The sequence below is a fragment of the Danio aesculapii genome, chromosome 21 (genome assembly GCF_903798145.1).
Source record: "Danio aesculapii chromosome 21, fDanAes4.1, whole genome shotgun sequence".
Lineage (NCBI taxonomy): Eukaryota > Metazoa > Chordata > Actinopteri > Cypriniformes > Danionidae > Danio > Danio aesculapii.
The window spans coordinates 32,466,362-32,489,328 of NC_079455.1; the positions used below are offsets into that span (position 1 = coordinate 32,466,362).

Genomic DNA, 22,967 nt, shown 5'->3' on the forward strand with positions numbered 1-22,967 from the left:
GAAAATATGAGAGTGATAGATAAAGAGGTGTTACACTGAAAAATGGAGAGATGGAGGTTGCGCGTTATAAAGAGATGAAAATGATGTAGGAATTCATTTGTAATGTAAATTAAATTAAATATTTAAACGAATATTCAGGTAAATAGGATATTGATAACATTTAAAAAATTCATTTTATTAGGCTAAAGTAAATAAAAATTGTAAAACAGCAAATAAATACATATAGAAATATAGTAGCATACATTTAAAATAATAAACAAAGCTTAAATGAAAGGATAAAATTATTAGAATAATAAATTCTATAAAATTTTACAAGAAACAAACAATGTAGAGTCCTCTCAACTGTAGAGAGAATTAAGTGAATTTAAATAAGAAAATAAAGTAAATTATACTAAATAAATAAAGTACCTTTATTTTAAAATGGATGAAATCATACCTAGTAAATTATGTAATCAAATTTCAAATAAATTGAATATCATTCAATTAAGTAAAAACTGAAATAAAGCATAAAATCAAATCTTGAACTAAATAAATCAATAAACAAACATTATTAGCATTATCAGCATTTTAGGGTGCTTAGATGAGATTAAAATCTGGCTATAATTTTTTAACATAAATGATGATAATACAGAGGTGATTTTCTTCAGCCCTACTGATAACGTTCAAGCCACATGCCTAGATCTGGGCTGTTTATCTGCCTTCAGATCCCCTATGTGTGAAATCTGGGTGTCATGATGAGCCATTAAAACTAGACAGACATATCAGTTCGGTTATTGGCTCCAGTTTTTATCAACTCCGCTTGCTGTCTAATGTCAAACATTTCTTGAATCCCACCACACTAGAGATGGATGCCCACCTTTACGTCACAGTTAGACTACTGCAATTCACTTTACTGTGGCATATCAAAATCACAAATTTCCTGCTTTCATTTGTTCCAAAATGCTGCTGCTAGATTTATTTGTATTAGCAAGAAATATGACCACATTACCCCTCTTCTAAGGGGCCCCCATTGGCTGCCCATCCAATTCAGAATTGATTTTAAAGTGATTTTACTGGTATTTAAATCCCTTCATAGTCTAGCCCCTACCATCTCTTAGAGCAGTTGCATCTGTTGCAGTATCTCTTAGATCAAGTGAGCTTTTTAGTTCCTCAGTCCAGACTGAAACGTAGAGAGCACAGAGCTTTCTGCCCTTTGAGATTAAAATGGCTCCATCTCTATTAAAAAAATCTATCTACTCCTAAAAACATACCTATTTAGCTTGGCTTTTTAATATTATTTTAATAGTCCATTCTACTGCTAGATTTTTTCAGTTGTTTCTCTTGTCTTATTTTTATATTCTGTCTTTTTACTTTACTTTGTCTTATGTACAGCACTTTGGTCAGTCTTGTGACTTCAATTATAAATAAATGAACATGAACTTGATTTTAAAGGTATAAAGCTACTGTATGTCCAAGTTATTAGTTTAAAGTTAAAATATTAAACTATCAATAGTTTATGTATCATTAAAAAATGTATTTAAACAATAAAAAAGTACATAATGTGCCACAATTTTAGCTGGCATGAAGCTGTTCCCCTAATAAGTAAAAAAAAAACTAAACATTTAAATTAATTTAAGTAATGTAAAAATAAGTAAAAATAAAATAAAATAATAAATATAAGCAAATTTACTTTATAAAAGTATATAACACTGAATAAGTAAATATAAATAATACATATTAATTAATCTATAAAAAAAAAAAAAAAAAAGATAAAAAAACCAAGGCCGACCCCCTCTCCCCTAGTTATTTACATAAAAAGTTTATATATATATATATATATATATATATATATATATATATATATATATATATATATATATATATAATTTAGCTTAAGTCAAATAAAAACAGCTGAACCAAGAGTCAAATGAATAAACACTAGACTATACAATAAAATACATTTTAAATCAACACTGCACCATAATTTTGGGAGGGATGAAGTCGTCTCCCTCACAGGCCAGTCTCTCCATCTCTCTCTCCTCCTCCCAGTCCATGTCTTCACATCTGGCCTCATCTGGGGTGCAGCAAGTGCCCTGCAGCTCTCCACCTGTCACAGCAACACAACATACACACCGTCACCATGGAGACATAATCACAACAATCAGAAGACCCACAGACACAGATCTGTCTACATGGACTGTCGGCTTTTACTCTTAGTTTCGCTTCTGCTCACTAAAAATAACAACCTGATAAAAGGAGGAGTTCACCTAAAAATGTTATTCCAGTCCTCCATGCTGCTTTTTTATGTGGAAAAATGTAAAGAGAATGTTTGAGGAGGTCCCATTGAAAGATAGTTTGCTCTAGATATGTCAAACACAACCGCCATAAACAGCATCATGTTGTTTTTATATTGTTTGCAATAGGCTATATGAAAAGCTAGTGTTTTTCTCAACTTCCGCTGAAAGGTTAAAGGGACTTTTTTATTTTTTTTATTTTATAATGTTCCTTTTACAACATTGACGTTGTAATTTAATTAACAGTTAAATAAACTTGAACATTCATTAAGTTGTTCAAGCATAAAACGAGATGAAAGACAGAGTAAACTCTGGCGCCGTCAGTGGCAGCAATCAAATATTTCACTAGATATTTTAAGACACTTCTATACAGCTTAAAGTCACATTAAAGGCTTAACTAGGTTAATTAGGTTAACTAGGCAAGTTATTGTATAATGATGGTTTGTTCTGTAGACTATTGAAAAAAAAATGCTTAAAGGGGCTAATAATTTTGACCTTAAAATGGTTTTTGAAAAATTTGAAACTGCTTTTATTCTAGCTGAAATAAAACAAATAAGACTTTCTCCAGAAGAAAAAATATTATCAGACATACTGTGAAAATTTCCTTACTCTGTTAAACATCATTTGGGAAATATTTAAAATTGAAAAGATTATTCAAAGGGGGGCTAATAATTCTGACTTCAACTGTGTACACACACACACACACACACACACACACACACACACACACATATATATATATATATATATATATATATATATATATATATATATATATATATATATATATATATATATATATATATATACTCCCATGATTTTAGAATGTAAAGATTCTTTCTTAACATTAGTAAATAACATGTTTTTAAATTTAACCGTTCATTTAAATTAAGTAAAATTGTTATTTTTTTATAATTAAATCAAAGCAAAAAACATTTAAAAAAATATCCAAATTAGTAAAACCTGCCCAAAAAGTAACATGATAACTGACAAGAAACAATATACTCATAATCAACAATATAGTCCTGCTCATAAAATCTAAAAACAAAAACTCTGAATCTTGTTTGAATTACAAAGAAAAAGAAATACTTGTTTTTCTTCATCAAAACTGCTGCACAGTAACAGAAAAACTGTCCTTTTTGTCCAGCAACTAAATAATCTGTGTATGAAACAATTTCCACACAAAAAACAACAGGGATTTGGAATGACATGAGGGTGAGAAAATGATGAGAGCATTTTCATTTTTGGGTGAACTAACCCTTCGACTGATAACAGTCCTCTTTACTTCAATTATGATTTAACATGTAAATGATGAATCCCCAATTACTTGTTTGACTGCAGTCAATTCGAATACATAACTATAGCATATACATATTGAACTGTAACAAGAGACTGTAAGCAGAGAAAAACTCCAGCTGCAGAGAGAGAGAGAGAGAGAGAAAACAGACAGAGAAAACACACAAATATTACACTTGTAAGTCAAATGTTCACAATCGTTCACAACACTCCCTGAAGACACAGGTGTCAAAAACAAACAAGAAGACAAAAATAAGTCCAAAGACAAACTACTGTACACAGTTAACATGCTGACACAGAATTACACACATATTACACACACACACACACACACACACACACATACTCGCGCACACACAAAATCACATACACACTCACACACACAAACAGTGGTGTCTCTAGAGTCCAGACGCTCCAGGCGGGACAGATACTCACAGATAGAGAAAGAGAGGGGCACAGATTCGGGACAGAAGAAGCTCAGAGGAACACAAACAGCATCAGCTTCAACACTGCCAGACTGTACAACAACACCTCTGACTACTAGGGACTGAGTTTTATCTTTATGTAAAATGTTCAAAAGTATGGGGCAGGATTTAAAAAAGAAAGAAAAAGAAAATAAATGATGCTGTTTTTCAGAGCAAGGATGCATTCAATTGATCAAATGTGGCAGTAAAGTTACAATGTTGCTATTTTAAATTAATTTAGATTTTTCTATTCAAAAAATTCAGAAAACGAACTGTTTTTTAAAGTATCTACTTTAAGCAGATTTGTAATAATAATAATTACTATGAGAATTATTATTTAATGTTTTTTTTAAACACAAACCAACATATTAGATTGCAGATGAAGACTGGGGTCATGATGCTGAAAATGTAGCTGACATAACTGGAATAAATGTCATTTTAAAACATTAAAATACTATGACATTTGTATAGTTATAATAATATTTTACCTAATTATCTCATTTCTTTTCTAATATTTAGTTTTTGATCAAATAAATGCAGCCTTGGTAAGCATAATAATTATTTTTAGTTGAACATTTATGAAATCTTGCTGACCCTAAACTTCTGAACAGTAGTGTAAATGTACCTTTGCTCAGACTGTAAATCAGATTTTTGTGCATATCTGGATGGAATCCGATCATATTTATCAAGCACTTAATGACCAAAAAACTGTCGAAATCCTACAATCATACTGAATGTGGTTTGGAATATTTTTCAAATCACGTTTAGTGAAGTTTTACAAACTAATTTCAAGAGGAGCACGTGATATGATCGTGGCTGGTCTCTGTAATCAGCAATAATCCAGTCAGACTGATTCAAGCCTATAATAAATAGACCGATTTCACCCCACTGCTTTAGCTTCATTTTGGTGTAATCCCCCTTCCACCCCATTTCCTCCTTTTCCTCCCTTTACCAGGGGGAGCTCTCGAGACCTATGTGATCTCGGACCCCCTTATTTGCTTATTGAGCAGACAGAAGCACTGGGCTTGATTATCTCCGGGCTCAGGGTTCTCTCCCACATAGCATGCTAAACCTGCTAATAGCGACAAGCAATATCTAAGTGCGAACTTTTGATTTAGATTTCTATTAACTCTGACTGCTCAATTTGACTGATTTCCTCAAAGCATGGTACACATACTGTAACACAACCTTTGTAAAAAAAAAACATGCAATATTTATCATATCTAATAATATTATAATTGCTGTTTTAAAGATGTGTGACCTTACATTATCAAAAAACTAAAGAAAATAGATACACATCTTGAGTCCAAAAGCATTTGCGTGAAAAAAGCCTTTCAGAATGCGGTCATCAAAACAGTGGCATTACTTAATGAATCAGTGATTTACATTGTTTAAATGAATCACTCATTAAGACAGGACTTGCTGCCACATGACACTGGTTTTAGTGTTTTAATGATTTATCCACGTCAGGCCTAAACTAGCCAAGATACCTGCACTAAAACACACACCAAACTGTTTAAATCTCAAATATTGTTGAATACAGAATACAGTTCTGTAACACACCTTTAACCGCTACATTTTTGTCATTACCCCATATGATATAATAATCCAGCACAACTATGATATTTTGTAATGTTGTACACTACCTGGCAAAAGTCTTGTCGCCTATCCAAGTTTTAGGAACAACAAATAATAACTTGACCAAGTTGATTGTTTGGTTTCAGAAATGGCTTATATGAAAAACAAAGGCCTCTAGATTACGCTTATTTTACCTAAATAAAATATGATCATGCCTTGATTTTTAATTATTTAATTAGGAAAGTACGGTCTGACCTTGCTTAGACAAAAGTCGTGTCACTTAACAGAAATTATGTACAGTATAGAATATAAAGTCATGGTGCAGTGGAAAAAGAATGAATATTGTGTATGACTCCCATGAGCTTGGAGGACTGCATCCATACATCTCTGCAATGACTCAAATAACTTATTAATAAAGTCATCTGGAATGGCAAAGAAAGCTTTCCAGCAGGACTCCCAGAGTTCATCAAGATTCTTTGGATTCATCTTCAATGCCTGCTCCATCTTACCCCAGACATGCTCAATAATGTTCATATCTGATGATTGGGCTGGCCAATCCTGGAGCACCTTGAACTTTTTTGCTTTCAGGAACTTTGATGTTGAGGCTGAAGTATGAGAAGGAGTCCTATCCTGCTGAAGAATTTGCCCTCTCCTGTGGTCAGTGGCAGTTCTAGTTTAAACGGCACCCTGCGCAAAACCACCCCAAACATACCCCCTCCCTATCCCCCAAGAAATAAAGACACTGTGGTTAACTTATATATTTTAAATATTTAAATATTTTAAATATATACATTTAAAATAATTATTCTAAATACATTTAGGTATATGTATTTATTTTCAATAAATATGCCAATTTGTTATATTATTATTATTATTATTATTATTGTTGTTGTTGTTGTTATTATTATTATTATTATTATTATTATTATACAATTATTATTCTAAATAAAATAACAGAAATCAATCCAAAATGTAACTGAAAAACAATGTAAAGACACAACTGGAGTAATATTCTAAGACTTTTGCATGAATATTAACTATGACAGTTCTATAGAATACAAAAATATATGTTTTATAGAATTATCTGTTGTCTTAGACCTGACTCATGGCCGAAAATTAATGTTATGAAGTCAGTTACCTCCCTGACTCATTATTCCTCCTTTCTGCTTCATAGCTTCATCTTCTGCAGTATTTGTGATGATTAGGATGAAGTTCAACAGATGATTCATTGGAAAAAATGTACCTAGAAGTCAGCTTATTATTTGTAGCTCTTACAACTATGATCAACAACAAGACTTTTGTCAGGTTGCGTATATTGCAACCATTGTTGTCGTTGAGTTTTAGTTAGTAATACCAATAAAATATATATTTAATGCCATAGAAAAACATGTCGATATACTATAAAACAAAAAAGCAACATGAACTGTAAAACATTCAGATCAGATTCCAATCAGATACACAAATAATCAGATATGAACTGACAACTGCTTATGAACTAACTAATGCAGAGCTTTCCTGCATTTTCCTGCAGTCATGTTGAGATATGGGAACTTTTAAGTGTGTGTGTTTGTGTGTGTGTACAGGTGGACTCACTGTCTTTTGAGTCGGTTAGAGAGTCTTGTTTGACAGGGGTTGGATCGCTCCAGGATCGGTTGAAACTCTTCGCCCTGCGCTCTGCAAATGCTAGTGAATTGGAGAGATGGTCACACACACGCACGCACGTGCACACGCAACGTCCCATAATCCTCACAGACTGAGGGCCGCAGCACACACACACCAACACACCACACCACACCACCAACCAGCTACACACACATTTCTCACAAGCTTCAATGTGCATTTGGTTCCATTGCTACACTGGAAACACACACAGAAGCAAAATGGACCAACGCTTGTCCTCAACCGTTGATTTATTTTTGTTCAAAACTGTCAATCATCCTCCATGCACATGTTAACATGCATTGCTGCACAACACAATGCATCATGTGTACAAATAATAACACACAAGACAAACACAAATGGAGCTGTGCATTCATCCGTACTGTACTCTCACATGGAGACTCACTTTGTGCTTTCATTCGTCTGCTGCCCACCATTCGTAAATGCTTCCGGAAGTTTCTGGAAATTAAAAAAGAGGGAAAAAAGAGATAAAATGATACATCATGTCTCAAAAAAAGGTGAGGGACTGTATCATTTTGTTTTTTGTTTTTTACAATACCGGTAATAAAATTAATGTGTTGAAGCCCTCCTGAATAATTAGCCCCCCTGTATATTTTTTAACCCAATTTCTGTTTAACAGAAAGAAAAAAAATTTCAACACATTTCTAAACATAATAGTTTTAATAATTAATTTCTAATAACTGATTTCTTTTATCTTTGCATTGATGACTGTACATAATATTTTATTAGATATTTTTCAAGATACTAGTATTCAGCTTAAATTGACATTTAAAGGCTTACTTATGTTAATTAAGTAAGTTTTTTTTTTTTTTTGGCCATTTTGGCATTTTGGCTTTATTGTTATAGGACAGTAGATATTGACAGAAAGTGAAGTTTGATGGGACCACGGGGAAAGGTCCTGTGAGTCAGGACTCAAATCCAAGACGCCTGCAGTGCAGTTGCCCTATTCATGTTGGTACATTGACCACTAGGGTATGGGCTCTATGCACAGCTAGAGTTTTAAAACCGACGATAAACTTCCAGTGAAAGTTGACTATTTTCAATTTCACAAGGTTGTTTTTACAGCATCGATGTTGTAATGTAATTACAATACATTCAGTAAAAGAGACTGAAGCATTAATTTAGTTGTTAAAGCGTAAAACGATATTTAAGCGTAAATGGAATTTAATGCTTGTTGTCCGGTCTGAGACCCACTTCATATCATATGTCTAACAGGCAGTGAAGATCGCTGATTTTTAAAGAAATCCAATCTTAAACATGACAGTTTTGTAACGGAAAAGACATTTCACTGGAAGCCCTTGGGCTGCCAGGTTGAAAATTAAAAGTCTGTGTGCATATAGCCCATTGGCACCGCTGACCAAAATGAACACTTTTAAAGCCATATAATGCATGAAGCGATACTTTTGATAAAAAGAGCCAAGAAACAATGGTGGATGACATTATCTATTGAAGAATTTTTCTAATTAAATAAAATGAACAATATATTAAAAGAATAAAGTATCCAAATGCAGTGATCCCTTGCTATAACACGATTCACGTTTTGCAGCCGTGCAGTTTCATGGATTTTTTTAGTGTAAATTGACATGCTTTTTTTTTACAGTGCATTGGGTTCTGCGTCCTGATTGGCTGTAGACCATTGTCAATCAATCTCCTCCGTGCCGCGTCTCCTGTACAGTACACACTGCGTTCACCTTGCCAAATTTACATAAATATTCGAGCGCTAGCATTGCTCTTGAGCGCGAGCAGTGTGCTGTACTGAATGTTTGCAAGTTTTCTCCCCAAAATGTTGACGAAACGTTCTGCACCATCAAAGGCACCTGCTGTAGCACCCAAAGGCAGAGGAAGATGCTAACCATCGCACAAAAAGCTGAACTTCTGGACATGTTAAATAAAGGTAGAAGTTACGCGACTGTAGGGCGCCATTACGGAATAAATAAATGAAGATCAAATGGTTTTGGATCTTTGGTTTCATTGTATAATACTGGACTTGATTTTCTACGAAGGTTTGAACTTTGAGAGTGTTTAAACAAAAGAAAAAAGTGTGAAAATGTTAATGCCTGTCTGGGAAAAGTGTATAAAGTGTGTAGTGAGGCGTTTTACAGTCTTACAACGTCTATAATAATTGTAATAAATAAAGCTGACTAATTCGTGGATTTCGCCTATTGTGGGTTATTTTTAGAACATAACTCCTGCGAATAACAAGGGACCACTATAAAAATAGATGTAAATACAAAATAACTTTACATAACAAGTTCACAATAAACCTAAGCCACCTAAACCAGCTACCTTATTTCAAGGGATTAAGTACATCCAGACTGTTGTCATCGCAGAATAAAGCCCAACATACTTATCAGCAGCACTATGCAACGTGCTCATTACATGGCTAATTGCCACAAAATGTAAAAATTAGACACAAAACATTGTTATGACCCATAATAATTGATTAAATCTTTAATTTAAAGCAAAGCGGACAAAAACTGGCTGAATGGAGCATACACTAACCTACATATTTTTCAGTCACATTGTGGCACAAAACATTGAAAAACAGAAGTGGCATATAAATGGAAGTGAATGTATTCATTTTCATGCGACTGTTTAGAAAGCAGCGTGTCCAAGTGCGACACGCATATGGAGCTCATCGATTTCATTAAAATGCGCCCTTTACTCACCCTGAGGAGAAGAAACGGTTTAGAAAAATTATTTTTTGCTTTATGACTGCACAAAAGTATTCTCGTAACTTGATTAAGGCTTATTGGTTAAACATCTTTGATGGTCTGAGTATTAGTAGACTGTCTGCTTAATATCTGTTGATACTGCTCCTTCAACAGACATTTAACTGACTATAAGAAACTTTGCGAGCACATGTCAACTTACACTAACCCTAACCCCAACCTAACAGTCTACTTATAATCTAATGAGAATTAGTTGCATGTAAATGCAATGTAACTTAAATTCAACAAACGGACCATCATAATAAAGTGTGACCAGCTTATGTCACATTTTTGAGAACTTCTTTTGGTATTTTACTGGACTTTGAATGATTTGGGATCAATCCTGCCTGTATGGAGGATGAGAGCTTTTGGATTTCATCTAAAATATCTCAATTTGTGTTCTGAATATGAATGTAGATCTCAATGGTTTAAAATGACATGAGGGTCAGTAATTAATAACACAATTTTTGGGTGAACTAATACTTTAAGTGGCACCAAAATGAGGTTTTGAAATCTGCTTTCTGATTTGGTACCGCTCATACAGTATCAGTACACAGTAGCCCTGCAGATACTCAGGTTTCAGTATCCAACCTTAGAAGACTAATCACTTGGATAAAACAACAAGAAAACAGCATGTGTGTGTATGACCTTACATCAAACCCCTTTGGCTCTGCAGTCAATAAACACTCATCTTATATCCACGCTTCAAGATTTCCCTTGGTTTTTCTAAGGCACAAGCATATTTGGAGGCCATATAAAACTGAAGTGCTTGTTTATTTTGGTATACTGCTAAATATTTGCACCACGTAGGCTGTCAGAGACACCAGCAGACGTCCTTGCTCGTGTTGCGGTATTGAACCAGCAAATGTGTGCTTTCTTTGAGCCATTTGGCATCTCTCCATCCGACTGAGAAAGCCGACGGAGAAAAATGCCACTGCAGTAGAATCTGTCCCACAGCTCTAACACGACTCCATGACAACTGTACGCTTAATAATAATGTCCAAGAACACTAATAAGGGGTGGACAGAGGTGACAGAGACAAAGAGAGATGATAGGAAAAGTCAACACATGAGAGGAGAAGTGTTATTAGTACAGAAACCTGAATATAGACCAGAGTAAAACCCACGCCAACACGGGGAGAACACGCAAACTCCACATAGAAATGCCAACTGACACAGCCGGGACTTGAATCAGCGACCTTCTTGCAGTGAGGCCACCGTGCTGCCCCTTTTTGCATTTTTGTTCATGCGCTAGTCTACATTTTACGCCGTTTGCTCCTTGGTTCAAAGAAAAACAACAATCATTACAGATATGCAGCGCTACACATGGCTAGCACACTAGGGGAAGCGTATCCTCATTAGCCGGTGAATTGTGTATGAAAATTTAATTTCGGCATTTTATTGAGTCTGTTTCAATATGTTTTTCTCCAAGTGTCCTGTTTTGTGGCATAATTACATTGCGGATCATGATTAATTGCAAGGGAAGCAATGAGGAGACAAGAAGAGAGAGGCAGAAGCATAGGAGGAGGACAGAAAAGGCCTCTGTTTACACACGTGCCAGAGCTGTGCCCACCTGTGAGAGGAAGAAGATATAGAGAAATCTCCCTTTTCGGTCCGTCTTACGGCTTATTTACTCCCACATGCATTAGAAAGAGAGAGAGAGAAGGAGAGAAACCTCCCTCGCCCCCGCAGCTGAGGATGAGTCAGAGGCTTTCTTCTCCAACGTCTCTCTTTGCATTCTCTCACTCTCTCCGTCCCTTGTCTGCTCTTCTATTAGCTCTTTAATTTCATCAGCACCACTTTTCTCGGGCTGTTAAATAAATCTGCATGCCCCTTTTCTATTTTAAAAGAAGGTTTCACCCAGAATTAAACCTCTGTCATCACTGCCTCACCCTGTTGTTCCAAACTCATATGACTTTCTGCAGTAGATCACTGAAGGCACTTTTTTTTTTTTTTTTGATATTTAAGCATGTATTAAGAGTATTATGAAAAAAAAAAAGTCCTATTAGGGGATGTTAGTTAACGCATTGACCATCATTAACATTAAGGCACTCATTCACTGTTTTTATAATTAGTTAAAGGAAGAAATTCACCCACAAATGACAATTCGGTCAACATTTACTCACACTTGGCTAGTTCCAAACCTGTTTTATTGTTCTGTTGAACACAGAAAAAGATTATATTGAAGAATGTTGGAAACCGATAACCACTGACTTCCATAGTATTTGTTTTTCCAACTAAGGATGTTAATGGTTCCTGGTTTACAACATTCTTCAAAATATCTTCTTTGCGTTCAACTGAACAAGAAACTTAACAGTTTAGGAATAAGTCAAGGGTGATTAAATGATCCCTATCCCTTAAAAGGAGTCATACTCTCAGGTGTCCTAGGAATGTGTTTGTGAAGATTCAGCTTAGAATAATTCATGGATAATTTATTTTGCCATGATGTAAACGCTACTTTTACATTTTTTTATTACGTGTGTGTGTGTTCACGCACGTGTATGTGCGCAAACTTTATAATGGAATTGTGTGTGACTCATCTTTGCAGAAAGACTTGAATTAACTCCACAACAAATATATTAAATAACAGTTGGAAAAGTAGTCAGGGAGATCTGCTTCATTCTTGTCTGTCACTGTGCTGTTTATCTACGTGAAGGCTATGGCTCTGACTCGCACATGGTAAAGGTGGGTGGAAAGAACCAGCTAAATTGCATTAAAGGCACAGGCAACAAAAAGAGCTACAATGTCAAAACAGGTCAAATTTTCCAGATTTAAAAAGGTAGAATAAATAATCTGATGGGCATTTTAACTTAAACTTTACAGACACATTCTGGAGACACAAAAGACTTATTAGGTGATAAGGAAAATAGGGAAAATAGGTGGCCTTTAAAGGATTAGTTCACCCAAAAATGAAAATTACCTCATCATTTACTCTCCCTTTTTGAACCTTTTTAAGTTTCATTCTTCTGTTGAACATAAATGACGATATTTTGAATAGTGCTGGCTGCTGGTATGCATCGATTTCCATAGTAGGAGAAAAAAAAATGAAATAAGTCAATGGGTGCAGCATTTTTCAAAATATCTCATTCTGATTCTCAAATAGGTTTTTTAAGTGAAGGGTGAGTAAATGATGACACAATTTAAATTTTTGGCTGAACTATCCCTTTAATAATGCTTTTCCGTTACATTTTGTGCACCATGACAAATTCAGTCTCTATTCACTTTCATTGTACCAACAGCAGCGGCCTGGACATTCTGCAAAGTAGTCTTTATTTGCATTCTGCCAAAGAAAGTCTTACAAGTTTGGAAAGAGAGTAGTACCTGATCACAGGCTTTGATTTTGGTGAATTATCTCTTAAAGGGAAGTCATAAGGGTCAGAGACTCTGTGTTATTTCAGGTCACCTCTGCTTTCAGAAATTATGCAGGTGTTTTTTCCACACCATATTGTTTTTCTGTACAGCAGCTGTGCATTGTGGGAGACATCTGGCCGACTGCTCCAGACTGCTGTCCAATATGACCTCTTATTCGTCCGCAACTCGGATTACGCAATCGTCTGCTTGCCTTGTCTTCGTCTCATTCAGATTCTTACTCTCCTCCTTTCATGTCTCGGTTTCATTATCTGTCTATGTCCTTGCCGCCACCTCGTGAATGTATGATTGCAGTGTATCATTTGTCTCATAGGGTTGACTTTACACAGGCACATCACACCACCCCTGTCTAACAATACACTCCTGAATCATCTACTGCGACCATCTGGTCTTGTTTCAATAACCCCCAATCCTTAGAGAGGACATTTAATGAAACATGCTGACTTGAAAACAAAAGGGGAAACATCCTATGTAAAAATGACCTCATTAATTATATGAAGAATAAGCTAATACATCATTCAGATGCATACAGTTTATGATAATATATATATATATATAACATGTAGTAATTTTCCCTTGCGTAGCTAAGTAAATCTGAGGCTTAGAAATGATGATAAAAACGCCTGTGTGTGTGTGGAGGGGATTATAAATCTTATTAGCATGCCTCATGAATATTAATTAGATGATGTAATGCTCGTACAAAAGTCGTAGCTGATTTGCTGAAAAGCAGGTAAGTGGCCACAATTTCTGAAGTTAAAAAACAATAGCAATTTTCCTCTCAACTTGCATGGTTCAGTCTCGCCTCAGTTGCACAACAGTAGAAAAGTCGGTTTGTGGCCATGAAGCAAAAAGCAATTTCAGGGTGTATTGTAACTGTGGAGGTGAGACATTGAATCTGACTCTCGTCTGAACCCAACCACACAGCAAATTGGAGGCTAAACTGCTTAGGGTGGTTCGTGTCCAAGAATAATGAACGTGTCAATTATCATCTTAGTCCTCAGACAGAAAAACTCATATTATTATAGATGCACGGCTCTCAGCTTCAGATAGATTATGTGATAGGTAGTACAGTAGTGAGATAGAAGGATGTATGGATGGATGAATGGTTATGTAGATAGATGGACGATAAATGGAAAAATTGATAGAAGGATAGACAGATTGAATGAATGAATGAATGGATGGATGGATGGATGGATGGATGGATGGATGGATGGATGGATGGATGGATGGATGGATGGATGGATGGATGGGCAGATGTATAGTCATCGATACATGAACAGATAGAACGATGTATGTGTGGATGGATGGAATGTTGGATAGAAAAAACTTTGGATGGACAGATGAATGTATAAAAGAAAGGACAGATGGATAGACAGAGATGGAATGATGGATGGATGAACGGGCTGATGCATACTCGTGGATACATGAACAGATAGAACGATCTATGAATGGTTGGATGGAATGTTGGATAGAAAATTGGATAGACCGATAGATAGATACAGATGGATGGATGATGGATGGGCAGACATATAGTCATGGATGCATGAACAGATAGAATAGATGGGTGGGATGTTAGATAGACAGAACTTTGGATGGACAGATGGATGTACAGTATGAAAGAAAGGACAGATGGATAGAACATATATGGATGGATGGAGTTGGATGGATGAATGGGCAAATGTATTGTTATGGATTCATGCACAGATAGAACAACGTATGCATGGTTGAATGGAATGTTGGAAAGACAGAACTTTGGATGGACAGATGGATGTACGGAAAAAAGGACAGATAAATATAACATTATATATAGATGGATGGATAAATATAAATGGGTAGATGATGGATAGATGGATGAACTAATGGGCAGATATATAGTCGTGGATACATAAACATATAGAATGGATCTTTGTATGGATAGATGGAACTTTGAATTGACAGATGGATGTATGGAAGAAAGGACAGATGGATATAACTTATATGGATGGATGGGTAGTGGAAATGGATGGATAGATGGATGGATGAATGGGCAGATGTATAGTCATGGATACATGAACAGAATCTATGCATGGTTCGATGAAATGTTGGATAGACAGATGGATGTATGGAAAAAAATGACAGATGGTTAGAACATATATGGATGGATGGATGGATGGTTGGGTAGATGAATAGATAGAGATGAATGAATGAATGGGCAGATGTATAGTCATGGATACATGCACAGATGGAACGATCGGTGTATGGAAGGATGGAATGTTGGATAGACAAAACTTTGGATAGAGATGGATTTATAGAAGGACAGATAGATCGATCATTATAAATGGAAGGATGGACAGATGCATAGATATTGATGGATCAGTGGTGGATGAATGAATGGGCAGATGTATATAAATATATCTATCGATAAATATAAATGGATGCATGAACAGATAGAACGATGGATGGATAGATGGATGGATGGATGGACGGTTGAACAGATAAAATATTGGATGGATAGATGTGTGGAAGGAAGGGAGGATGGATGGATGGATGGGTGGATGGATGGATGGATGGGTGGGTGGGTGGGTGGGTGGGTGGATGGATGGATGGATGGATGGATGGATGGATGGATGGATGGATGGATGGATGGATGGATGGATGGATGGATGGATGGATGGATGGATGGATGGATGGATGGATGGATGGATGGATGGATGGATGGATGGATGGATGGATGGATGGATGGATGGATGGATGGATGGATGGATGGATGGATGGATAGATAGATAGATAGATAGATAGATAGATAGATAGATAGATAGATAGATAGATAGATAGATAAATGGTTGGATGGTTGGATGGATGGATGGATAGATAAATGTACAGGAATGGATGGAACAATGGAATGGAGGAACGATGAGTGCAGTAACTGGCCAGACTGATGCTAGATAGACAGTTCTGCCAAATCTCTTCCTCTATCTGAGAAGAATAAAGGCAGCGATAATTAACACTCCTGCAACAAAGTACCTCTGGATGATGGCAGCTGACTCCACCTTGCTTTTTCTCCTCTGTCTCTCAGCTAGACTCCGGAAAACCCTGCCAGGAGGCGACATAGCTTTAATGGCAGAGAGGGCGAGGGTGAGCTTGAGTGCGGTTAGAGGTTACAGCCTGAGCCATGCTCATGAAGGGCCAATGTTAGCCAGGGGTTAAGCAGGAGCAGCTCCTTCCACACAAATAAAGGTTCCGCCATCAACAGAGCCTCAGATTAGATTAAAATATAAATGAACAGGATTCATGCTGACACACGCTTGCGCAGACAATGATTTTGTATTGATTGGAGAATAACTCTAATACTGTATATACACAGTGTCACCTCAGAATTGAATTCCAGTGCACATTTAGAGATTTAATTGCTCCTTACGATTAACTAAAAGATGTCAATAAAATACACTGAGCACTTAACAAGCTTATTAATTATTTCAACTCAACATTTCTAGATAATCAACTTAACTGCAAAAATGATCAGCATCTGTCAGCATTTCTAAACCATCCAAGACAACGACATCTGTGTCTCTGACTGAGGTAATCAGAATTATCCAGACTGGCCTATCAGATGCTTCACCAAGCCATTTCATGAATGGAAACACACCGCTGCATTACAAACCACTAAAGCAACATCATCAATCTTTGCCTCAGGTTTTCAAATCAAGCGCATTGTGATTCACTCGTACATCAAGGTAAAATAATTTTACTGCAGTTTCATCATCCTGACAGCAGTGAAACGACAGCTTCCTCTGTGACTTCAAACACACAAACCCTATTTGAACAGAGCCATTCATTCTGAGCACATTCAATAAATGTTTGTCATGTGATTTTTAAACAAGGTTTGCGTTTTTCTCACACAATTATAGAAAAAAAAATGAGAAATGAAAATTGTAATCTTATCCAGACAGGAACGTCTGTGATTGTTATTTTTCCCCTTCAAACATTGAATATTGTACATAAATCTAAACTGGTAAAAGTGGATGGATGGCGGGACGAGCTGCGGTGCGGAAGCTAGCGTTTGACATCACACGCTGTCATTTTGTGACATTTAAAGGGTACAAAAGGGGATACTCACGAAATCCTGTTGAGTGGCGAGGCAAGGCAGACGAAAAAAAAAGAAAGACAGACAGAAAGCTTAGATAACAACCACGTTTGAAAAAAAAAAAACACTGTGTGGTCATCGTGTACTTGTCAGCTTTGTGAGTCAGTTTGACAGTAAATGTCACTAAATGAAAGAGTGTTAGTGGTGAGACACCTGTTGTGCCATCTGTACTTTAGGTTGGTATATACTGTAGATGGCTTTGGTGTGTGTGTGTGTATATATGTGTGTGTGTGTGTGTGTGTGTGTGTATTGAAGATGAAATAAGTACTTACGCCTGCATAGTTGTGGTAGCAGTCTGAAAGCTGAACATGTTCTCTTTAGGGAACCAACTGTTATCGTCTGGTTAGAAACAGACATAATGGATTACATTAGTATGGTTTTAAAGACACATCTGAGGGTATATAAACTGAACATATATCTATTTATAATTATGTAGTAGCCCCAAAATCTATTTGAACATGTAAGCCATGATAGACAACAAAATATCAAACCAAATCAGCATCCAAATGATGCTAGTTATACTATTCTCTTGTAAATCCTAACAAATGTCTGACATTTTTGCTTGGAAAGTACCCTTGTGCTGTTTTGTGTACAAATAAATGCCATTTTGTTTAATAATTTGCCATCTAATGACTCTTATACATTTTGAAATAAATGTTTTAGATTTAAGTTCAATTGCATACAATCGATTGCAGCAGAAAATAGTGTTGCCTTTATTTTTCTTCAGTGAGTGAAAGGTCTGCTGGTCTCCTCTACTTGTAGTTATTCATCAAAGACATTTGTGTATCTGTGGACTGTTGTCAGTACATCAACAAAGACACATTGTCAGGTAAGGACAGAACAGAATAAGTCTGTTTTCTGTCTGGTTTCAGTTGTCAGACCATATGAATGAATGCAAAGAAAGTCTGTGAAATGTTAAACATTCATGCAAAATTTGACTAGATGTCAAGACTACTAAAAAAACATTAGCTCTGCTTGATGAGGAAAGGTCTTCTGATGGTTGTATGTCCATTTAAATGAGTGAGTTTATGTGGAAATCTTTCAGACGCAGTGATATACTGGAAAATTCCTCCTGATTGGTCAACTGATTGGCTTGTTCGACTGTACACACCTCACGAATTCGTGTTGAATCTTTTTTTACATAAAAAATAGTCTGGAGTTTGTAAGCCGCTCAGCGTGTAAAGCTGCGGTCACACTGCACTTTTCTCCCCATAGATTTCCATTCATACGCACGTGAATGCGTCAGACCGGAAACGCAAGCTCGTGCGGCAAGTTTTGCAGTTTGCTTCGATGCAAAGTTAAAGCTTGGTAAACTATGACTTGCGAAATCGCATCACTTGACTGTGTGAGACCAATCGAACATCACAACATGACCTCTCTGGACAGAAATTTAAAATATGGACCTATCGCTCGCTTTTTAAAGTATCTAATCATCTTGTTTAATCCTGCCCCTTTTCGCAGCGCAGTACTACAGAATTTAACAAGCTCAAACTCTAGTGTGACCGCAGCTTTAGTTCTTCTCACACTGTACAAGCCATGACAATACAAGCCTCAGTGCTGTCCAAGCGACTTCTACCGATGGGAGAAAAGAAATTGAATACAAGCTTGTACGATATCGCAGTGTGTCCGCCTGCCTTTAGTAAGCGATTGATTCTCTACTAATGAACTAAAGAGTTGAATCGGGTGTGTTTTATTAGGAGGAATTAGGGGTACCTAATACTTGGATTGGGAAGCCTTACTGTAAATACAAGATAAGAAGTGTTCAAACTTGCTTCTGAAAGGCAAATTGTACTGCAGAGTTTAGTTTCAACCCCAAACCCCAATAAAACACACATGAACCAGCTAATCAAGGTCTTTAGACAGATAAGGAAAGGAACTTCCAGGCAATTGTATTGGATTAGACTGGACTAGACCAGAGGTCACGAACCCTTTTCCTGTTGAGCTACCTTCCTGCAGATTTCAGTTGCAACCCTGACCAAACACACCTGTCTGTAATTATGAAGTGCTGTTTCAGGTCTTAATTGGTTCAGGTGTGTTTGATCAGGGTGAAGCTGCGGTCAAACTGCACTTTTCTCCCCACAGACTTTCATTCATATGCACGCGAATGGATCAGACCGAAAACGCAAGCTCGTGCGATAAGTTTTGCAAGTTCAAGCTTGGTGAACTCTGACCTGTGAAATCGCACGACTTGACTGAGTGAGACCTATCGAGGATCAAAACATGACCTCTCTGGACAGAAACTTAATATATGGACCAGTTGTTTGCTTTTTAAATGTCTAATCATCTTGTTTAATCCTGCCCCTTTTCGCAGCGCCGTACGACAGAATTTCGCAAGCTCAAACTCTAATGTGACTGCGTCATGAATCTTCAGGAAGGTAGATCTCTAGGAACAGGGTTGGTGACCCCTGAAGAAGATTCTGGCCCTCAAGCCCATCCTTTGAACTATACAATGGGACTAGCAACACCAAGTCATAGGCTTGATTCTAAAGGAAAGCATGTATGGGTAAAATGTATACCTTACTTGATCCTGGAGAGCCGGTGTCCTGTAGAGTTTAGCTCCAACCCTAATCAAGCACATCTGCCTTTAGCTTTCTAGTGATCTTGAAGACACTGATTAGCATGTTCAAGGTGTGTTTGAACAGTGTTGGAGCAAAACTCTGCAGGATGCCGGCCCTTCAGTACTGAGTTTGCCAATCCCTGGACTAGAGGACCAAGACTTCTGAGCTTCACATTTAAACCTGAATCCTTAATTTAGGTGTAGTTTAAGTGTCCAAATATTTTCTGGGGCCACTGTGTGCAGATCCACCTTATAGAATAACAACACACACACACACACACACACATACATAGTCCACTCCACAGAGGGAGAGAGCACAAAAGAGACACACAGGAGAGAGGAGAGAGACACAGGAGATTGGGAAAATTACAGACCACGGCACATCGAACACATCGACGCCCCCTTGTTGGCTGAACCCCACCCCTTCCCCTCAGCCAGAGCCTCTCTCTCTCTCTTTCTCTCCCCTGCCGCTCTCCCCCTCTCACCTCGCTCCAGCCCAGTCACGCGGTCCACACTGCACATCCGCTCTAGAGGGGGCCGGCGCTGCTTGCCTGCCTCTCGGGTGCTGCTTTCCAGGTCCAGGGAGCCCTGGCTGCGTGACGGAGCCCCAGGACAGCTCTCGCATGCCAGGCCGCATTCCTTTCCCTCCCCCCAGCCACGAAGGTTGTGTGCGCTGACTGAACTCTGGAGTGGCTGGGAAAGGTGGTGATGGTGATGGGACACCATGTGGTGATGGTGTGACGTTCCCGCTCCGGAGATATTCTGGGGAGTTGATCCGCTATTTCCACTGCTACCGCTGGTGTTGGCGTGATGGTGGTTGGAATGATGGTGATTGCTGTGATGATGGTTTCCGCCTCCGCCTCCGCCTCCATGGTGGTGGTGTCGCTGGGTTGGAGATGACGTGTTGGAGGACGTTGAGGGCTGGGAGAGTGCCTCTTTCAAGACCTCAAGCTCCAGGTTCTCTTTGCTTCCCCGACTGGTTCCCAGCATTCCGCTCTCTCCGGTGATGGTGTAGACTCGAGCAGGCTGCAGGGCACACTCCACACACTTCTGCTGGTCCTCCTCTGCTGAGAAGCTGCGCTCTAGGGATAACCGGCTCTTGGAGGATGTTGTAGGAGGTGGCGGTTCCAGAAGACCCAGGGCAGGGTTGATTAGGCTGGGGTCGGTGCTGATGGGGGAGCCCTGGAGGGTACAGCTGTGGTTGTTGTTCTGAGCACACAGGCTGTCTGGGGAGTCAGAGTCGTGGCCAACGATGGTGTCAGACAGTAAGTGATCTTCAAATTAAACATTAGGACAGATGGAGAGAGAAAGAAAGAAAGAAGAACAAGATGCACAGAGAAAAAAGACAAATGAGGTAACAAACGCTACATTAAGAAGTGGCGCAGATCCTCATGAAACATGAATGCGCCTGGAGTCTAACAATATCACAGGCTTTAGGTGGGTCAGAAATAAGAAGTACAGTCATTAACAGCAGAAAGAAAGAGGAATGGAGATGTCTGACCTGATCCGTTGCAGTTCTCAGGATGGGTGTGAAGGTACTCTCCAAATGCAAGAGCTGCTCTGCAAAAAAGCACACAAGCACTGGTCAATGCCGGCCACACATTGAGAATACAGTCACGGCTGAAGGATGGTGTTAGGAACGACATGCTGAGAAGTCACAATGAAATGACTCATTTTATTAATGAATCGTTTAATACAAGAGTGTCCAATCCTCCTCCTGGAGGCAGGCATCCTGCAGACTTTAGCCCCAGCCAGCTCTTACACAATTGTCTGGAAGTTCTATGCTGTATGTTCATGTAAAAGTACTTGTATGGTACAAAAACAACCCTTGGGGGTAAAACATAGCTAAAACACAAAAACAAACTTGACTGGGCTGGCAGGATCACATGAAACATGACACTAAAGCTTGTGGCCACAATATAAACACCAGGCCATGTGCTTTAATTGCTTCAACAGAACTGAATGCAAGACACGAGTACACGACAAATAAAAACACTCGCACATGCATGTTCCGATCCCAGCGCTAATCGAAACCAACTAGACTGGAGTGCTGGGAATGAAAACGTCATGCCACAAACAAAACAACAAACACACCAGGACAAGAGCGCACATCCCGAGCACGCCCGGACCTCACATGCCCGCATCGCGCATGGCCTGAGCACATACTTATACAAAGCTCATACAAAGTCACACAATGACAGAAAATGAGTGCTCAAGCCGAGAAAACTCGAGCCGAGCACAACATACAAGACATGACAGGACTAGTGTCAGGACTCCAAAACAACAATTAACAAGACTGAAGTGGCAGAATCCTGACATTGTGGGATTGATTGACTTCAGTAAGAACAATTTCTTGCAAAAAGTTTAATTCTGAATTTTCATACAAGCTTGTAACAAAATTACGATGAACAAATTTTAGATTTAAGGAAATTTTAGGTTAGATTTAGATCATGATGTCAGGTGACCAAAAGTCAATGTCTAGCCAGTGTCTAAGGACAAGGTTATTTTGACGTCCAATAACAACGTCAAATTATGTTGATATTTGGTTGATTTTAGGTTGTGTTGGAAAGTGACCAAAATCCAACATCTGACAGATGTCATAGTGGTAACGTCCACACAACGTCATGGTTTACCACGATTAGACATTGATATTTTGTTGATTTTAACTGACAATGGGTTCTGACGTCAACCCTATTTTCATTTCCAAAGAAAATCCAATGTCCCCATGATGTTGGGGAACGTTGGGGGAACACTGAGCCACCGTGTCGCTCTACAAGTAAAATATATATTTTAATTAAAAACATAACACATTTTGCTATGTGAAATCCATTCACAGATTCCCACAGATTTTCCCCTCCAAAATCAGCTTAGTCAATGGGATACAAAAACCACAGAAGCATCACACAGTGTAATCCAG

At 37.8% G+C, this 22,967-nt stretch overlaps 1 protein-coding gene across 1 annotated transcript in view; it reads right to left on the reverse strand.

The window, feature by feature from the left end:
* nsmfa (NMDA receptor synaptonuclear signaling and neuronal migration factor a) overlaps positions 1–22,967 on the reverse strand; it is a 77,410-nt gene that overhangs the window by 21,184 nt on the left and 33,259 nt on the right. Inside the window, exons 2-8 of the mRNA XM_056445705.1 lie at positions 21,552–21,610; positions 20,536–21,324; positions 17,766–17,832; positions 17,467–17,472; positions 7,677–7,729; positions 7,205–7,294; positions 1,959–2,086 (exon numbers count right to left, since the gene is read on the reverse strand). Of these exons, the coding sequence (XP_056301680.1) occupies positions 1,959–2,086; positions 7,205–7,294; positions 7,677–7,729; positions 17,467–17,472; positions 17,766–17,832; positions 20,536–21,324; positions 21,552–21,610 (1,192 nt within the window). The remainder of the gene's footprint in view (positions 1–1,958; positions 2,087–7,204; positions 7,295–7,676; positions 7,730–17,466; positions 17,473–17,765; positions 17,833–20,535; positions 21,325–21,551; positions 21,611–22,967) is intronic.